Raw genomic sequence first — 20,718 nt, 5'->3', positions numbered from 1 at the left:
TGGCTCGGGTCATGATCTCAGGGTCCTGGGATAGAGCCCCACATCGGGCTCTCTGCTCAGCAGGGAGACTGCTTCCCCCCACCCCACACCCGACTCCCTGCCTGCCTCTCTGCCTACTTGTGATTTCTCTGTCAAATAAATAAATAAAATCTTAAAAAAAAAAAACCCTTTATATCTTCATCTTTTAGAGCAAAGTTCAAATTAAAATTTAGTTGTTAAAAAAAATGATATAGATAGATAGATGTATGCATTTTTTTTTCTTTCCTACCAGAGCAGGTATCACAACTCTGATTATGAAGAGAAGCAAGTGTAGGAACTTCCAATAGGGTGAATACTCGCACACGCATTCACATTTCAAATACAAAGAAGAAAAGCACTGTGTGGGATAATTAAAACAGCATCGAGTCCATGACAATATTTTACCTAAATAATATATTTCATTTAATATGCATAGAAATCTTTTTAGAACACTCGATTTAAATCACTGTGGTATATCGCTTCCACTGCCTTTGATGTCAGTTAGTTTGGAGTCTAAGAGGAAGCTAAGAATTGGGCAGAAGGTTCCTGAAACACTTTGAGCTCTCAGATGAAAGGTGCTGTTTAAGTACAAAGTATCATAATAATCTCAATATATTTAACAACTCCACTCACTTGCATGGGGACACCTGACTCTGCCTCACCTGTTTGGTATTTTGAGGCACAATCCTTAAGCTGAATTTCTCTAATAGGGTATATATCACATTGTTTCATAAAACTAATTCAGAAAAAGAAATCATCGAAAGAGGAAGATCATAAACATTGTATGTTGGTGATTAGAAGAAAATGCCTCTACTAGGAAGAAAAGCACAAGGCTACCAAAAGAGACTTGTTCCTAAAGAGACTGAAAGGATTACTTTCCCCAAGAGTAGAGCATCCTAGATATTTGTCTTCCTTAATATTGAATAAAGCCCCTCGTAATGCCACTGGACTGGGGGCACAGCAGATGTTACATGATTTCTCCTTCATTTATGTTTTCCAGTGGTAAAGAAAATTGAGGCATATAGGGATCTGGCTGTAGGGGAGAATTATTTTCAATTTGAAAAGCATTCTCAGTTTGAGTAAAAAAGAAAATGTGGATTATAGACAAATGGTATTCTTCTGCTCCAAAATTCGTTTAAATATTACTGACTAAAGTATTTCTCTTTTTTGATTTTTTTTAATCTCAAAGACTTCTATTTACATAAGTCATACCAAAAATATAACATCCTTTTCAAAAATGAAAGTCTTACTCATAATGTTCATACCTTGTCACCATGTCCCCATCTGGGCTCCTTCAATTCCTCCTCATTCTCCACCAACCCCTACCTAGCTGGGGCAACCGCTCTTCATTTTTCTGCAATATATTTGATTTAAATCTTTCTTTCTTTTTGTTTACATTGTTTATTTTTATTATTTCGAGCTATCCTATTTTCTTTTTTTTTTGTTTATTTTTTTTATTGCGTTATGTTAATCGCCATACAATACATCATTGGGTTTTGATGCAGTGTTCCAAGATTCATCATTTACGTATAACACCCAGTGCTCCGTGCAATACGTGCCCTCCCTTTATTTAAGGTAAAAAAAGGGGGGTGCTGGGTGGCTCAGTGGGTTAAAGCCTCTGCCTTAGGCTCAGATCATGGTCTCAGGGTCCTGGGATCGAGCCCCACATCGGGCTCTCTGCTCAGCAGGGAGCCTGCTTCTCCCTCTCTCTCTGCCTGCCTCTCCGCCTACTTGTGATCTCTCTCTGTCAAATAAATAAAATCTTTAAAAAAAAAAAAAGATTAAAAAAAGTCCTATGAAGATGAGAAAACAATATCATATTACTACAATGAGCACTTTCTTATGTTTTCTAAATTAACTGTGGGCTCCCAAGTTGTCCATCATGTAACGTTTAACATTTTCGGTGATTCTGAATTCATCTTTCTTCTCCGAAGCGGGAGCACATCGTTGAGGAGCACTCACAACACAACTGTGTTTACAAAGGAAGAAGAGAGGTTCCCTTACAGATCACCCTGGGGCCTCGCATCAGGGCTCTGGGTCCCCTGGTCCCTCTTCAGGTCCCACCCTTGTCCTTTGCTTCTGCAGATCCCAAGGCAAGACCCAGCGAACCGCTCTCTGAGTCCTGCTCAACATCGCAACTCTTATACGTGCCTGACTACAGCCCTGGGTGATTCACCGGCACACTGTGGGCCCGGGCACTGACACAGTACGAAAAGATAAGCAGAATCCATGAAATAAAAAGTGAGGACTAGTCCAGTGTGTCAGGAGAGAGAGGAGCTACCCCTTTAGCAGTGCTTCCGTGGCATCTTTCCTGGCTCTGCCCTCCTACCCTGCACGTCCACACAGGACCTCCAGTTCGCTAGCTCCCACCCACCATCGCCCCGGAACGCAGGTGCCCAGAATGAAAAGGCTTTTTTTAAAGGTGTGTAGGAAGAAAAGCCAAAGAGACTCAGGTATTAAGAAAGAGAAACAAATTTTGAGACAAGGGTTGACCCGAATTAGTGTCCCGGTCAGGCAGGATGAAAGCAGAGACAGGACAGAGGAATTGAGCCACGGCAGTCTGAGACGTAAAAGCACCCTTGGAAAACTGGTCCAGTGCCACAGAGATGGGTCATCACGAAACTTAGCCGCGTGCTAGTCAACAGGCATCCACGTAATTAAGCTTCAATAAGTGGATCGCACACCCACCATGTAATCTTCTCATTATAAACCGGATACCCATGCACGTATGTTTCCTTACAAGGAAAACTGAGCCGTGTGATTCCAAGAATTCTTACTGAAAGTGCCTGTAGGTTTACATGTGTGTATATATGTGTGTATGTGTGTGTGCTATCGATGCATACGAGTCTATAAGCATATTCAGTCTTTTTGGCTTGGTTGATGTCATTCGTTCTTAAAAGTGGGTATGTTCTCAGTATGCTGACTTCAAGTTTCCGAGACTATCCGTGAAGATCCAGGTTTCAGACTGGAGGAAGCTCACAAACATAGTAAAGACCACCTGGCCTTCCCACTGTTGTCTCTGCTTTGAGATATTTTATGGCTTCCAACGCGAATAACTACAGCCCCACACAGAGGCCTGGACCCATTCAAACAAACTAACAGGGAAAAGTGACATCTTACAGGCACCCGTTTTGCACATCTGCCGCCCAAATCAGAGCGAGAGCGGTTGTAATTTAAAGTCTCTGGGACCCTTGTTCTCCCAATGAACTATAACAAGGCCCCTCTGTTCTTAAGGAACACATGACCAAATTAACAAAAATAATAGCAACCAAGAGTTGAGATCTCATATGAAGTGAAAAATCCATAGACAGGCATTGGTTGGCAAACAAGCGATCTCCGAACACTCCAACGCAGTGGTCAATATCATCCCTATTTTATAAATTAAAATATTGAGGCATAGAACATTAAGGATCATGTCCACAGTTTACAGCAAGCAAGAAATAAGAGAGGCAGCATTGAGGCCAGATCTGTTCCAAAACTAGTGTTCCTCAGAACCGCGGTGGGGTCTAGCTCTGGAAGCGACCTGGTGGGCAGGGGGCATCCCCCTCCCATGTGGGGTCCACTCAGACCGCACCTAGTGACAGCACCTGGTGTCACCACTTGGTGACAGCAACAGTGATTCGTAATTTAAATCATGAAGTTGATTCACGAACTCTACCTTTTCAATTTCCCCAAATCACCACCTGAAGCGCACGCCCATATCAAAATTAAGCCCAAATTAGACTGAGGCCTGCCTGACTCCCTATTCCCTAAATGCTGTCTGAATTATTACTAATCCCTGCCCCCTTCCTCTTTCATTAACTAATTGGCTTCCTCAGTCCTGCCTCTTTATGAAATGAGTTGTAGAGGACTGTGCCACTCAGGCAATGGCCTTGAGCCATGGACGATCAACGTCCGCAATCACGGAGGTTTACAAGTCTCTCTTTGATGGTCCTCCTCTTCCTTCGTACTCCAAGCCTCCACCTCCCTCTGCCCTTACTTTACTCTAGTTTATCTAAATAGAAACAGAAGCCTCGCTCAATCCTTAACTCACCCTCAATTTCATGGCACCATCTCCTCACGTTTCCTTCTGATTCAGTAGCTCCTGGCAATAAAATCTCTTTTTTTAGACAGATATAGTAAAGGGACTCTAAAGAAACAAGGCGCAAAGAACAGGGACCAGAGTGGCTTTTTCAAACCCTGGGAGGCCACACTGAGCTCCAACATTTATGTTCTCTCTGGCAGAGTTAGAAACGTGGACAGCAACGCTTATGTTGATAAAGTTGACCCTACAACTTTATGCAACCTCAATTTTAAATCCTAGACCTTATCCCCATGATTTCCAATCTCAGGATGAAGACATAACTTATAAAGGCCTAGAACTATCTTTAGGTCATGGTTATACTCGAAATTATCAGCCAAGAAAAAAAAAAAAAGACGCATTTCCGTGTATAACTCTAGCAACTATTAGAGCAATCTCAATGTTTGCAATTTTTCAGAACACATCAAGTTAGTTTAATCACCAATATGAAATAACCGTGCCTTCTGTGAAAAATCCAGTATTAACAAAACAGAATTAAAACCACAATACCTCTTAGTGATACTGTGAAAACATTCCTAATGTTTAAGGTTAATACATATGACAGATTAATATATGACTTATTTAACATAAACCATGATATTGTAACCAAAGTCCTCATCAATCTTATATTATTTTTTTTTTAATTTCAGTGCTTGAACTGAGCAGCTAAGCCCTGCTCTTACATTACTTCCATAACATGTAATGGAAACTTCAACAAATTTTATATATACTACAATTTCATCTACTGTCTGTTATAACCTTAGTAAAGCAATATATACAGAATGAAAAAATATGTAATTACGTATAAATAACATGGTTTATGTAAAATTGAGTCATCTTTCCATTAAAAAAAATGACTTCACTCCATCAAATCGCTTCAGCCTGATGTTGCAATTTAAAAATGTGATAACCAATTTTTATTGTAACAAATGGCAACTCATCATCAAGTGAGCCAGTCAACATCATAGACCCTTTTTTTAATATTAGCAAGTTAAAAGGAAAATTGACATAGAATGCATAATTGTGTAATGACAAATAATGTCTGTAGACTTTGCAAATGAATATTTGGCTGCTATGGGTCTCAGTTTTGCTTTCATCAGAACTCTCAGGAATTTGCATTTCTAAAAAGGGTTTAGACTGCTTTATAGTAAGATCCATTTGCTTTAAAAATCATAATTTTCAGGACAAAAGAATTTTTTATTCAAGTTCTCCAAAGATCATTTTGATGGATACATTTTACAATACTACAATTGCCTTTTCAAGTTTATAGGGATTCAATGTATACTGTAATTAGTTTCTTTATTACACACCGCCTCTCAGATTACACATTTCAGCATAATGGAAGTCCATTTAATTAACTGTACTCCTGATGATCATGAAGACCCCTGAGTCATTACACTCACCTCTAGTGGAGGCTAAATTTTAAGGAAAATTTATTTTGCTTTCAGAATTTATGAAATGAAAAGAGAAAGCACCGTAGGTGTGATTTTAAGTAGAGCTAGACACTTTCTTGAGAAAATATTAAGTTGTCTTACAAAAGTTCTTCTACTATGACAACAGACAACTAAGAAAGAAAAAACATAGGAAAATAAACCAAACCCTCACTTACCAGGTGTGAAATTGTATCGAGCTGAAAATCCCATAGATTCCAGCTCTCCATCAGCAAAAAATTTAATCCATAGAAATCTTCCACTGGATTTTATTACAGGTGGATTTTGTTGTCCACAAAAACGTCCAATTATTGGAGAAAATCCAAAAGGTCCATCCCGAACTTCAATGTGATCAAATTTGCACTCCCAAGACGGTTCAATAGAGTACTTTTCATCAAAGTAAAGTTCAATGCACTGTCTTGGGGCAGCTGAAAAAAAGGAAAGACTATGTCTAGAAGGCCATTTTTCAATCTTTAGGTAGATATTTGTAATTCTACATCAGATTTTACCTGCACATCTATCAAACTTTGAGCATGACGTGCGCAGAAGACCAAAGCAAGCCTGTATACAGAGCATTCTAAGGGATAACATTTCCACAAGAATGTCTCGGGGATGCTCCTTAAAACTGGTGATGTTGCACAAAAGATTATTCAGATATAAAATGACTGTTTCAATGTCTAACACAGACCTCAAAAATCACAGAATTTTTTGTGAAAGACCACTAACATCAGGTTTAGAAAGTAGAAAGACATCTTTCTGTCACTTTGCTCATATCTTCTTAGCTGTCCAGTTTTAAGGTCAAAAGCCACTTACAAGTTGTTAAGCATAGAGTTACCCAAACATTCGAAGACTCCCAGTCAGATGTCTTGATTAGACCCAAGTGCATATACAAGGGTATTAAGAAGAATTTTTCTAGTACACAAATCTCACCACGTCACCCTCAGGTTTAAACTTAGCAACTCTCTATCAGCTACAGGAAAATGATCGATGCACTTGACACTGCAGGGCCCTTGAGGGTATCCTACTACTCAGACTTCCAGGGTCTACCTACTCCAAACACAGCCCAAGCTCTGGCCACTGCAGAAACACTGTTTTCTAACGCAGCGTGCTCTTTCGGGCTCTCATGTATTTTAGCACTTTCTGGAGTATCTACCTCCAATTTACTGACTCCTGTTTATGCAGGAAAACCTTGCTTACAAGAACCACCCGTCTGAATCTACTCACTAAAGACAAATGTGTTCACCTTCCTAATTCAGCACTCAGCACAGTACTTGTCATTGAGGATTTCTCAAAAAAAAAAAAAAAAAAAAGCCAAGAAATAGAAAAAAAATCTCTGTTGGGTGAATAGTAAATGAGGTTATCTTCATAAATGTGTTTTAGAGCTCTGTACGGCGTCAGGAAGAGCCTCAGAGGGCTCGCAGCTCTACAGACCTCCACGTTGGACGCACTTGCTAGCGCCCTCCCGTTTCTCCCTTGTCCTGTCCAAAACAGCTCAAAATCCTGGCACTCCAGACGGGTATTCCTCCAGGACACCCCAGAATAGCCATAACAGTTGTCGAAATATCCGTACACATTTATCCTAGTTAGTAAACAGCTGTTGCCTTGAGTCCTTTGAGTGCTCTCCTGCCGTGTGGCCCTCATCAGGGACCAACCCCCTCCAGAAACTTGCAAGTTATGACCCGGTACAGCACGGCCTGCTCCCCATGTGGTCAGTAATCATTCTGAATGACTGCTGTCCACACCACACCAGTTCCTAAATGTGTATTGAATATCACCCTTGATGGCTTTAAAACGAAAGCCTTGCATGCATGGATGTCAAAAATTTAGAGGGAATTGAGATACATGATGAATTGGAAATTAGAGACGTACAGAATAATCGAAGCTCATTTGGTTAAAGGTCAATGCATGTGACAAGACTTTTAGGGAACATTTTTAATCTCTAAAAATGTTTGTAAGTCTTTAGACATTGTAAAAGAGACATTTATTACTCTTCGAGAAAAACCAGGGATGGTTTTACCTACCACTATGGTATATTCACAAAAGTCAACAATTGTAGTGTTACCATATTGATAGATTTGATGAAGTTTCAATAGTTTTTTTAAAATATCTGTAAATTGGAAAGTATCCTAAGAAATTACTTGGAAAATCAGGTGTTTTTTTCCCCCCTTGAGATTATTTGTCCAGCAACAAAAAGGCAAAGGCTAAAGAAACTGGACCTACTGATGTAGTAGAATTCAGTATATCATTTGTATGCATTAGCATCTTATAGCCTGTGCCTGTTTATCTGCTCATCGGCAAAACAGTATGATAAGTTTTATAAGGAAATTAGCTATTTGAGAATGTAGGGTATTTCTTTCAGACGTAAATTACGTATGGCTAGGGAACAATAAAGCCTTGAGAACAACTCTGTGCTAATTTACTTAAAACTCTAGGAAGCAACATCCATCCATCTATTTTTCCCTATTAGGAAAGGCACAACCATCGAACATGAACTCATGTACGCATACCTTCATTTTCACTGTTGCTTAAGTTCTGCCCAACGTGGATGAACAAACCTCCCAGTGTTCCTTTACGACACATACTATCACCATGGCCTTGGGCAGGCCCCACTTACATGGACAGCTCATCTTCCTTTGGTCAGCATGTTGAAGTGAACGACATACACTCACATACAAAATTCCACTAACTGAATTTTCAAAGGCAATAAAATAGGGTTTATAAGTGAGCATGTCACGTGCTTGTTGTAATTCAAAACAAGTGATTATAGTACCTGGATGGCATTGGAAGCTCTCAAGGTTCAGCTCCTTACATTTAACGTTTCCCTTCCCTTCGAATCTCTCAATTCACAGCTGCCTTTCACGTCCACGTTTTCTCTAAGGCGTCTGGTACCTGATTCTAACGTTCCTTTACGAGAGGTCTTACCCTCCTAGCCTGCCCGTGGGCACACTGAAGACCTGAGTACTTTCACCTGAAAACTGCTATGTGCAGTTGCCCCCTCTTCGAGGGAGTTTTAGGACAACCTGAAACCACGAAAGGGATCTTCCTTTCTGTGACCTCCACTGTTCCTCAGAACCTGTCCTACCTCAAGAAACTTGACTGATGATTTAGACCATTCTTGGATTTTACATTCACCTTTTTCTACAGAAGAGGCTACTCTTTTCAGAATTAAACATGACAATTTGCCCCCCTGAAAGCAGAAAAGACAAAAAAACAAAGAAAGTAACTGCCTTCCTACAGTGGGTCCATCAACAGCCCCCCCCCCCCCCCACCGTGAGCCAGTTCCCACCTCCACTGGGGCAATGAGTGCACACGTCCTAAAGTTACTATCAGCTTCTCAGTGGCCTCATGCAATAGATGTGTTTGCTGTTACCTTACTTTTCTTTGCTGTAATAGTTGGCATTTTGGCTACTCCCTTCCTGCTGAAATGCCACCTCCATTATGTGCTGGGACATCTTTTACCTGACCTCTAGTCCATCTCTGTGGTTTGTCCTTCACAGTCCTTGTTGCCTTCTCCTTACTCTCCCATCCCTTACCTGCTGTTTTGCAGAGACCCATTTTATGTCTTCTTTCCACTATTTCTAGACCAGAGTTCTGGGTACCACTGGCATCCCAATGGATGTATATATTACAGTATAATGATGCCTGCAGCTCCATCAAAGACAAATTAAACCAGACTTCTTGGGGACAGACCCAGGGATCTGTATTTTTTGAAAGATTTATAAAATAGTACTCCAAATACTCTCTCTGGATAATTTTATTCATACCAAGAGCCTCAACAACAATCCATATTTATGACCTATAAATATCTATTTTCAGCCCAGAGCTCTCCAGTGAGCTAAAGACTCACATATCCAATCTCTTTACGCGACATCTCTATAAACACCAAAGCAGAATTCATTATTTTTCCTTTAAACCCTATTTCTCCACCCATATTCTTTACCTGGCATGGAAATTCCATCTATATGTCACCAAGAATCACGTCGGGATTTCCTATATCTCCTGCCTACATCCAGGCACTTGTGACTCAGTTTCCTAAAGACCTCTTATCTCTCCCTTTGACCCACAGCCAATGTTACTTGTGTTGTTCAAGCTCTTACTATACTAGCTCTTACTCATAAGAGCTATGGCTTATGTGGTCCTTCACAATAGTCTCTGCTTACTACTTTTCCTTCTATCACCTCACCAAAATATCAGCTTATTATTTTTCCACTTAAATTATTTTTCCACTTAAATTAAATTAAATTATTTCACCCCGTTGTCTATGATACCAAGTTCAAACTTTCACAGCTGGACCAGACAAAATACCAAGATCTCCTTTATCTGAGACGGTCGACCTCTTGAGACTCCTTGCTTCTCCCTCTCCTCACACCACGCAGAAGCTTCACCTGGGTCCAGACCACACCGTATCTTGAACTTTTGCACAGGCCATTCTGAATAGAGAATTACCTCCCTGAAGTTTTTCAAAACTGAGTGAAATCATCTCCTTCTTCTCGTAGGCTCCTCTCCTCTCTGCTCCAAACACTGCTAATTTGGGGGTCCCTTTAGACTGTTGACTGAATGAGGCACAGTCCCCAGACCACATTTTAAGTTCCACAGGCAAGTACCATGGTTGTTTTGTTAAAGGCTCTCTAAACTGTACCTAGAAGAGTGGCTATTCCTTAGTAATTGTTCAATAAATATCGGTTAAATAAATGTTTGGAAGAAAACAATGGCTAGTATGAAATATTTCAAAAAGAGTGCAGAAGTATGATTAATAGTAACAGGATGTTCTCCTGACGTCTCAACTTTATGTTTAGTCCTTGACATAACCAGGAATGAATGTAGATATGTGCATGATGTGAGACTAAAATGCTAGAGATGCTTTTCAATTCTAAATAACAATAAACATGGAAGCACAATTAATATACAAAGATCTGCTTCTGAATGAATCCTTTAAATGAGAGAACAGATTGATTTTATTCTTTTTAATAATTCTAAGTTTAAAAATACTATTGCTTCAAAACACAAATTATGTGAGTTTAAGCAAGACATTTAACCTCCGTGTCTGTTTCCTTGTCATAAAATGAGGACAACAAAAAGTACCTACCACCTATGTTTAAATGTTTTAATATACGTTAAGTTCTTTGAACGTTTTATGCGTATGCACACAGATATACATATAATAGATAGGTAACATTAACTTGGTGAAGAGAACAACTGAGTTGAACCCAGAATTTCCATATTTCAATTTCCTTTTCTATCAATCACATGAGGAATAAAACTGCAGAGCTCAGATTTCTCAGTTTTCTCCTTTTATTATCGGAGCTTATGTTTTTTTTCCTCCTTCTTATAGTGCAGTATATCTTCGCTAAAAGTTCACCCTCAACCACAGAAAGGAGAGAAGTAATATCCTTAACTAAAAGTTATAAAAAGAAAAAAAGAATCGTTGCTAAATAGGAATTCTTGAAATCAGTTAAACAGAAAGCCTTTTCCTTTCCAAGATCTACCACATGAACATGCCCCTCATTTAGATATAAACACTGAGTATACACTGTCTTTTTCATTAAGATGGCCCAATCTGTCTATGTGTGTGGGGTATGGAGAAGGGCTGCAGGTTTGGGGCTTTTAGGTATTAACACTTATAATACTGAAATCTTCATCACTAGATGAAATGATCATTCATTTTAGAAAGCTGTTACTTAATCGAGTGCTGTCTACGAGGGTAATGGAAATTGGAAATGTTCAAAGGGAAATGAATCTCTTTTTCAGAACTATTTAGCTTTTGAGTTAGGAAAGAAAATGATGAAAAGAAGCATCATAATTTGGAATTCTGACTTTGGCATTAAAGGATGATAATGCCACTTGTTAACATAAACTAAGGCAACTATCATTCAGACTATTTGGAAACATGATTATAGATTGATTTTGACATTAATATCTATTTTTGTACTTTATATTATTAAAGAAAAAATGACAAATGTATAGGCTTTTCTACTAACTGGTAACCAATAAAATACTAGTTTCTAAAATTGTTATACATTAGGTAATATTATCCCAACTATGCGTCCATTCAAATTAATTAAGAATTCTAAATCAATTGTTAACTGCAAAATAAACCGTTTGCTTTTATTTGCCAGAATTTACTTACTCAAAACCCATTGCTAATAATTTCAGTAATTAGTTTGATCCCAAGTTTTACAGTTATTTGATTCATTAAGAGATATTTCTGTGTATGGTCTCCAAAACCAATTTTTTAATATATACGCATACTGTCCATCAAAATCATAGTGATGGCCAGGTTTGGCTTGGAGCTCTCTCCAGCCCTGGCTGTCCCGCCCCTTACCTTCTATGATGTAGATGCACTCTCTGTCAGGAGGGTACTTGCTGGGGTAGTTGGGAGAGGTAAAGATACCTCCCTCTGCATGTTTTGTCCAAGTTCCACACTGCACTGACTTCTGAGTTTCCGAGGTGGCTTGCTTTTCTGTAAAAAATAAAAACAAGTGCCATCATCCAATTTTCTATAAAACTAAAAATAGAGAGGACATTCTTATAATATCCATTAGTAAATTAATTTTGAAATGTCGTCTTAGTCAAAATCAATCAATTATACACACTATAAAATGTTCAGATATTCTGGAATATTAGGAATATGGGGAAAATAGGAAAATGTAAATAATTAGAGGTCTTCTACTGCATTTTCCCAAAGAAACACACCTGTTCCTTTCTTGGTTGCCCCAGACAAATGGAAGATGATTAAACTTGCTACAACTGAAACAGAAAAGAAAAATTAGAAAGAGATCATATTAATATACACCGAAATGATCACATTCTATAACAACATAAAGATAAGATAATATCAAAGCAGATTCACTGTATTATTGTTAACTGTTCCAAGTTAACTCAGAATGTGCCAAACTGGTTAAAAATGTACAAATAAGGAAAATTTGGAACTCCCTTCAGGAAGTAATACAAGTTAAGGATGAATGATTCCCCAAAGCTGCAAATGCGAACCTCAAAACTTCAGAGGCAATGCTGGAGTTTACTCAAGCACATTACAGTAGGATTTCAGGACCTGTATTGTTTCTAACAGCCCACAGGGAATGGCTTTGCTAGCAAAGAAGAGGAAGAGTGAACCAAAGGAAGGCGGAAAAAGCCAACAGTGAGGAAGGGCTCTGTGACTGACCCCAAGGCACTGCCAGTGTTGATGTATTTGAGAAAATAAATACTAGGGCAAATCTCATGGCAGGTGGGGGAGGGGAACAGGAGAAAAACAGATAAATGTGGACTGAGGGCATGAAGCAGTTTTACACAAATGTTTCCTATAAAAAAGTACTATACCACCAAGTAACCCCTTTCCTCAGCACTTCCTAAGCTACGCAATTAATTTCTTCTAACCTTAACTTTGACTTAATATTCAGTATTATCCAGAAATGAGCATCTGACTGAGCCAGTTTTTCAGAATCAAAAAAAGACCCCGAGCTCTAACAAGAGTGAATCCGCAAAGACCGCTGCAAGCCAAACTTCTGCTTGACTTTTGTACCTTGATTTACACACCATGTTTAGAGAACCTCAAACTGGACGAGTAATGAAACAATCTAGTCTTCATAATGACTGGTTTTCCCTCTTCTACTTTATCTCTGTTATTTATTTTGTTGCCTATTCCCTAGAAGCTGTAACTTCCGTTAGGTAGATAGTCATATTTCCACTTAAAATTAACTTGGGAAAGGGAAGGTATAATTTGCAATGATTTCCTCAACCGAAGCTCACGGCAGGACCTTATAAATGTATGCTTTTAGGTTATTCCGGGAAGAGAACGTGGGCTTTTATACTGGCCTTTGAGAGAGTATACCAGTTATGTTACTTCCTAATCCTGCCTGATCATTCGCTTTTAGGCTAAAACATTAACTGGTGTCGTCTGTGTCTAAACAGAAAAAAGAAATCTCATTTTAATGTGCCGGGATTCTAGACACACACACACACACACACACACACACACACACACACACAGGTACACGGCCATCAATACCGGGACGTACTCGCGGTGTTGTCTTTACTCCGCTTTCCCTGTTTTGATGGAATCACACGGGGGAACAAGTACTAGGACCAACACATCCACGAAGCCGGTCTTTTAACTGCGTGGCACAGGATTAACATTGGAATCCTCGCTTTCTAAGGTGGAATTTCCACCACACATTTTCTTCCACTGCCTTTGGCTTGATGACTTCTGAAGCCATTTTCCTCCCAACCGCACGCGCTCCCGCACACCCAGAACGCAACACTAAAGGTCTTCGGGCCACAGAGTTGAGGTTGGCCCGCGCCCTCCCCACCAGCGCTGCGTTCGGGCGCGCCCTGAACTCCCTCCTGGAGGGAAAACAGGAGCCCGCGGAAGCCCCGGGAAAGGGCCATTCCCCGCAGCCCACAGACTGCCGGCCCCGCGCTCCGCTCCTTTCCCCCCGCGCCCTCGCCCGGGCCCGCTCCCAGGCGCTCCCGCACGTGCTCGCCTCCGCCCCCAGGACGTCCCTGCGGACGGAAAGGATGCCGTCCCCCGCGGCTTCCGAGCCCCAGCGACCACGGCCCGGGCGCCGCCCCCACGCCTCGACCGATCGTGCTGCAGCCCAGAAAGTTTACAGGTGCCCGGACTCGCGGGGACTGCGGGGTCCGGTTGGAGCGCGGCGGCGAGGCTTTCCCCTGCGCGTTCGGCCACGAGGGAGGAGGGCGGGAGGAGGGGCCGCAGGTGGACCCGCGCGGCGGGAGAGGTACTCACTGTGAAACAAACTGCGTCCATAGATCATGTCTGTTCCTTACACCAGAGGCTCCGATCTCCACTAATTCCATTTAGAGCCCGGAAGACTTCCAGTGGTGGGGAGAGGACGGAGTCGGGGGGGGTTAAATGTGCAAACCAGGAACCAAACGAAGGGGGGAGGCCGCGGGGGGGAAGAGCGATCCGAGCCCACACAGCAGCAAGGTCCGAATTCTGGCGTCCTCCGGCCCTGGCTCGCGCCCGCTCGCTCACCGCCGCGAAGCCAGCATCCCCGCCGCGACGCTCGCATCACACCCGGGCGCCGACCGCCACCATCAGCGCCGCCGGCGGCAGCACCCTCCTCCTTTGCATCATCGCCGCCGCCGCAGCTGTCAGGAGGACGCGCGGGCAGTCTGCGCGCGGGCGGCGGCGGGCGCGGGGCGAGCCCCGGGGCGCCCGGGCCGGGGCCGGGGCCGGGGCCGGGGCCGGGGCTGGCGGCGGGCGCGGCGAGGCGGGGGCCAGTCCAGACCGACGGCAGCGACGGGGCGGGCGGGCGGCGGCGGCGGCGGCTGGGGCTCGCTCAGTCCCCAGTTTCATACACCACGAGCAGCGGGTCGGAGCAACCTCTCCGGGAGGATGTCCAGCGGCAGCCCTCCTCTCTCCAGCCCTTGGGGATCTTCCGCTGAGGCATTGAAGACAGGAGGAAGGGGTCCGTCATCGGCTCGCCGGGCTCCGCGCCACCTCTGCGATCTTGCGGAAAGAGGAGCGGGTGGGTGGGCGTCTGGGAGGAGGGCGTGAGGGTGGCGGAGGGAAACGGGGGTGGCCAAGGGGGCGGGGAAGGGAGGGAGGGGGAAGGAGCAGGAAGATGGCAGAGTTACCAAGTGGGCGCCTGAGTCATAGCCGTGGGCTGCGCGACCCTCCAGGAAGCCCGGAGCCGGGGCGAAATCGGGCAGCGCGGCGCGGCCGGCGCCCCCGGGGCTGGTGCGCGGCGGATTGGGGCGGCGGCGGCGGCTGCAAGGACATCACACCCGCTCGGATCCTGGGGGGGGTGGGGGTGGGGGGAGGGAAGGGGGAGGGGGTGAGGACCAGGCTGGGATCCGTCACTCGGCCAGCCCGGGCTGAGGGGACCCGAAAGCTGGACCCCGATGCCCGATGAAAGGCGAGCAAGGGGGAGGGTCCATCGCGTGAAAATTCCCTCCGGGGTTCAGTTTTCACTTTTCACCGGTTAGAGATTGCGGTCGCTGTGTCTCCCACCCCTTATATTGCGTCTGTGTAGAGGAAGCGGGCTGTCTCTCATCGGGGCTTGTGGGGGGAGGTGGGCCGTTTACCGCGCGCTCGGGCTGGGGGACGAGGCGGGGGCGCGCCGGAGGGAGAGGCAGCGGCAAAAGTTTCGCGGTTAATCGCCCGGCCTGATGCGGAGGTCGCCCCCACCAAAGTGCTTCTGCGAGCACGCCTTCATCCCCGCCCCGACATCGCAGCCCCAGGGCAAACACAGAGCCCCTCCCGCCCCACCTCGACACGCGCCGACACGCGCGGGCGCAGCGCGGTGAACTCAGGAGGGGGCGGGGGAGAGTTGCTGGGAAACGGCCCGGAAAAGCCCCGCTCGTACAATGCGAATGAACGACCGCGGAGGCAGAGCGAACAGCGGGCCGCCCGGCGGAGGGCCCGAGCGCGCGGGGGTGAGGGGGAGTCCCCCGGGCCGCTGCAGCAGCGCCTCCTCCCCGCCGGCCCCGTCCCGCCCTCCCCGGCCGCTGCGGACCGCCCGCGCCACCACCGCCGCGGGCAGGACCTCGCCGCCACCCCGAAGCCGGCTACCCCCGGCCACCGCCTCCGTGGTCCTGGACCCCAGGGCTGCTCCCCCACCCACTCCCCGAGCGCGGCCTGGGGCTCGGGTTGGGGACGATGGCGGGGATTATTGGGGGGTAGGGAGGACTCGGGAGGCGGTCAGCGGAGAGGCGCGGTGCGGCGACGCGGGGCACCACCTCCGAAGGCGGAGGGGAGAGGACAGGGCCCTGAGAGCGGACGGAAGAGCGTTAGCGCCGGGCTGCGGCCGCCGCCGGGCTCCCGGCCTGGCCTCCCCCTCGCGGCACCTGCTGCTGCGGCGCGGGGCGGCCCACGTGGGGACGTGCATGCGGGTGGCCGTGCTAGCGCGCTGCGCGCCTTCCCCTGGCACCGCGGCCGCGAGGGTGGAGGGCTCCGGTCCGCCACGTGACAAAAGGCACAGTGAGGCGACCCCCAAGGCCGGGGCGGGGGGATCCCCGAGTCCAGACACAACGTCCAAGTCTCCTTCCACTGAGCTTTTGGTTTCTGGGTTCGAGGCAGCTGCAAGTCCTCGAGGTGGGTAAAAGTGACCAGGTGGAGGGTAGAGAGGGGTGTGTGTGTGTGTGTGTGTGTGTGTGTGTGTGTGTGTGTTTACATCCATTCAGTGAACGGAGAGGGTGGGAGTAGATGGGGCAGGGGGGAACCAAGAGCTAGAGGAACAGACAGACTGCGCACCGACAGAGCCAACCCCACCTGATGGGAGCCAGAGAAAGGAGCTAGGAGCTCAAGGAAATAGCAAGGGATGGGTGGATGGGTGGGTGGCTGGATGGGAAATCAGGAGGAGCGCCCCCAGAAAACCGGTGTATATCTGGCCAGGTTTGTACCTGTAAAAAGGTCGAGAGGAGAAGTAAGCAGGAGGTCCCTTGGGAGTCGTAGGACCCACATGTGATTCTTGTCCCAACATGGGTGTTGGGGGTGGATGGGAGTGGAGTTGAGGAAGAAGTGCCCCAATTGCAAAGAAGCAGGAGTGACCAGAGGGTGGTTAGCAGACCTTTAGAGTGGCTAGTAGATGTGTGAATAGGTGACAAAGACACAGGTCCCCAAGGTGGGAGGGAGGGTCCTCAAAAGATGTTCATCCCCAAATATTGATTGTAGAGTGTTGAAACTTTTAAAACTGGATGGTAATTATGTTTTACATCCAGAAAATATGTCTTCTTCAGGAAAATGATAAAACCATTCAATAGTAACAATGTTAAAAAATATCTTAGGGAAATTACTACATTCCTCAGTTGCCATTTGAACATAAGAGAACACAAACTTGGACTTTGCTAAATCCACCCACTCAAGTAAGTCTAACCTGTTTCCTCGCCTTTGCCTAGGTCAGTTTCCCAACACAAAGATTGTGTTACTGGGCCAAGGAAGTGGCCATTCCTAAATTTTGCTACAAAAGTGGTTCTTGCAAGGAATTCAGGAAGGAAATCCCAGAAGGATAAAAGGGGAGGGTGAGGAAAACTTTTTATCCATTTTCTCACTCCTCCACAATAACCTAGTGGCTCCATATGTCTCTGTTGGATGTCAAATTCTCAGACATAGTGGCCTCTCTGATTTATGAACCCCAGAGCTCTCCTGGGCAGTGTCTGGGCCTGAGAGGTGACATTTCTGCTCAGACCTCAGTGCTGAGGGCAGAAGCATGCCTGTCCTGGACCAGGTCCTCTGCCCACTCACCCAGAGACTTGAGGCCAATGGATGATGTGGTTTTGCACTATTGCCCAATCCTCCTGGGCTGTGGCTGCAACTTTTCCTTGAAAATTCTATTCATTTTCCTACACAGGCATGCAGAAATACTTTAAACTACCCACCACATTCTGCTGTCTTGGCAAACTGCCTTTTCACTTTTGAGTTTAGAACCACCACTTGCTGAGTAATGCTACCTCCCTAATGGGAAAGCACAAGACTTTTCTTTCTGAGAAAAACCAACATATGGGAAAAGCTCAGCTTCTCCATGGAAGGTTATGCATACATATGGTCAGGTTTCAAGACTTGATGGTTTGGAAAGGGAGTGGTTATAAACTGATAGCTTTGTAAACCCAATGTGCTATCCCAGAAGATGGTGCCTGTCACAGTTCTTCAAAATTAGCACTGAAGTATATTCTACTTACAGAAAAGAATGCAGAACGCATAATTCTGGAACCCGATTAAGGTAACGTTGGTTTCCTTACATTGTATCTTATAACGATAAATGTTAAGAAAGATTCCCAAAACCCTTCAAAGAATTGGCGTAGGATGCTTGCTCTTCTGATTCAAAAGCAAGTAGTATTGGTCTGAGGATCATAGCTCTGTAGAAAAAATTAGAAAGCTTCAGATCCTCTAGGACTCTTTCATTAATTTATCTGCAGTATTGGCGTCCTCAAAGTTGTTTTTCTATGACCATAACAGATGATGTTACAAAAGCAGCAAACCAAATAGTGCTTCTGACACTCTGTATTAAATAAACTTATTTTAAATAATTATTTTCATTTACTTGCATAGTTACATAAAGTTGTTTTTTCCATTTTACTAGCTCGTCAATCTACACGTCATGGTATTAATTTATCAAAAACAATTATTAATAAATGCTGCCAAATATCAAAATATCTTTAAAAATTATCTCCAATTGTCTAACATGAAACTAGTTTGAACCAATGTGGGAAGCCACTTACCTTCAACAATCTGTAAATATATTGGGGCAGCGTAGAAAATCTTCGTGATACAGAAGATAGTTAAAATCATTGAAATCTTACATTTCAACCAGGCAGGATACCTTATGAACATGACAGAGAAATAAAACATGGGGTTCTTAGAAGTATGAATACATGGTATGGTTAGATATTGCAGGAATATTAGCCTCTTGTGAGCAAGAATTTTCAGAACGCATTATTCCACCAGTTGTCATCAGTACTTACAGATGTGTGGTCATTGTCCACAATGTTTCATATCCCATGATGGTTGTGCTCCAGGAACAATGTATTATCTCTGTTTGGGGAAATGAGGCAAGTAAAAATAACTCCATGGGAATCTGTCTATGGGAAAATTTAGAAAAGCTTTATCATACTTGTGATTAATATTTAGTTGACAGTGGCTTATAAAGATAACATCAGGATTTTTTTTAATAGTCACCAGCCTAATTAATAGCTAGTATTCTGTAAATCAGCATCGACAAAAGAAACATCTAGAAGATACATCCTGACATAGGAAGGTACACTGTTCTCCCTAAAGGATCCGCCTCTGTACTGACTTAGGCCACAGCAACCACTCACTGTAATTTTGGGGAAAAAACAGTCACTAGTTGAAAAAGGAATCTAACCACATTTGGTAAGTATAAGTTAAGCTGAAAAAAGAAATGTATACATTTCATGACAAACTGTCCTTTAAGAAATACAAAGTTTCAGTTAAAGTTGCTAAACCACATATGTGACTATTGTTTGCATCAGGTATCATTTTCTACGCTTAATTATAAAAGTTAACAGCATCATCCAAATTGTCTTCTTTTGCATTGTTAGGGCATGTCATACTATGATTATGATTTCTTGGGCGCTAAGTAGATGATTTAGAAAACAGCAAAAGCCAGGATGTGCTTGTTGAAAATAAGGCTAAATGTTGGGCTAGGACAGGACTTATGTCTGACTCATGAGATAATTCTAAAGGGTGAACAAGCTGTGGTGTATGGAAATGAATGTTGAATGAAAATACTGTTGTTGTTTTTTTTTTAAATACATATAATAGCAAATTCATGTTTCTATTCTTTTCTTGGCCATCCATTCTCTTTAATATTCAATATGTATCAAGAAACATCCCCAAAGTTCTCTGTTCCTTTTGCAAGACAAGAAAAATTTAAAATGGTCCTTTCCCCCGTTTTAGCACCAAGGTGCAAATAAATAAATAAATAAATAAATAAAAAGAAAAGAAAATACAATTTCAGAAGGGAGTGATCCTGCAGCAAAATTTTTGCCAGGCTGTTACAGTTATGATGATTTTAAAACATCGAGGGAAAAATGCTATCAGTGCTTTTTGTAAATGTACTGTTTTAAACAGTAGTCTGCAAATAGTTTCCTAATTGACATACATAGTTCATTTCTCAATATATGTAGCTTGGAAATAAAGGATTTGTTGTAGTTATGAGTGGCTCTGCACAGTACACCCTCCTGTGGCAATTATAGTTCCTTCTAAAAGGATGCTCTCCAACGGAGTAGAAGGAAAGAAGAGGTTGTTGGAAATGATGTAAAGCATTAACCTTCTGAGGGGCACTCCGAAAGCTGTCTGAACACAGTCCTTTGCACAGGATGCGCCTTTATCAAGGGAACAGACAGGTAAGGAATGAGAGGGACCCACAAGAACTGTTGGATATGCATAGGATACAAATTTGAATCCTCTATTAAAAAGATGTTTGTTTTCAGGTTTTGCTTAGAGACTGCAAGCTGGATGGCATGTTTGGTATTACAGGAACCCGTCCGACAAGGTCAGGGTATGAGAACTGAGTAACACTGGCGTTAGCATCCGAGAGCAACTAAGTTAAAATCATTTTAATTCATAATTTAGAAGCACAACAGAGTTCTTTTGCCCAAAGGTTATAAGTTGCTGCTTTTGAGGTATGTATTTTATTAAGTCCAATGCTTAATAATCCTTGCTTCTCTGAAAAATCCTGATCGGACCACAATTAACTAACCTCCCCAATGTCCGCAGCCTTTTTAATT

General features: G+C 43.8%; 1 protein-coding gene across 3 annotated transcripts in view; it reads right to left on the bottom strand.

Annotated features, from left to right (window-relative positions):
* The window catches only part of NETO1 (neuropilin and tolloid like 1), a gene marked incomplete at both ends in the record, with an annotated part of 106,729 nt that extends 92,450 nt beyond the window's left edge, over positions 1–14,279 (bottom strand). For 2 of the 3 annotated variants that reach the window (XM_080821718.1, XM_080821719.1), the window contains 4 exons: positions 5,688–5,936; positions 11,831–11,968; positions 12,202–12,255; positions 14,252–14,279. In XM_080821718.1, coding sequence (XP_080677844.1) covers positions 5,688–5,936; positions 11,831–11,968; positions 12,202–12,255; positions 14,252–14,279 — 469 coding nt within the window. Of the gene's footprint in view, positions 1–5,687; positions 5,937–11,830; positions 11,969–12,201; positions 12,256–14,251 lie in introns of those variants that run through there. The other variant, XM_080821720.1, reaches the window with a different exon arrangement.
* Positions 14,280–20,718: the final 6,439 nt, after the last annotated feature.

Source organism: Martes martes (genome assembly GCF_963455335.1).
Source record: "Martes martes genome assembly, chromosome: 13".
NCBI lineage: Eukaryota > Metazoa > Chordata > Mammalia > Carnivora > Mustelidae > Martes > Martes martes.
Note: the sequence above shows the minus strand (reverse complement) of the source record. Positions and strands in the feature narration are given on the sequence as shown.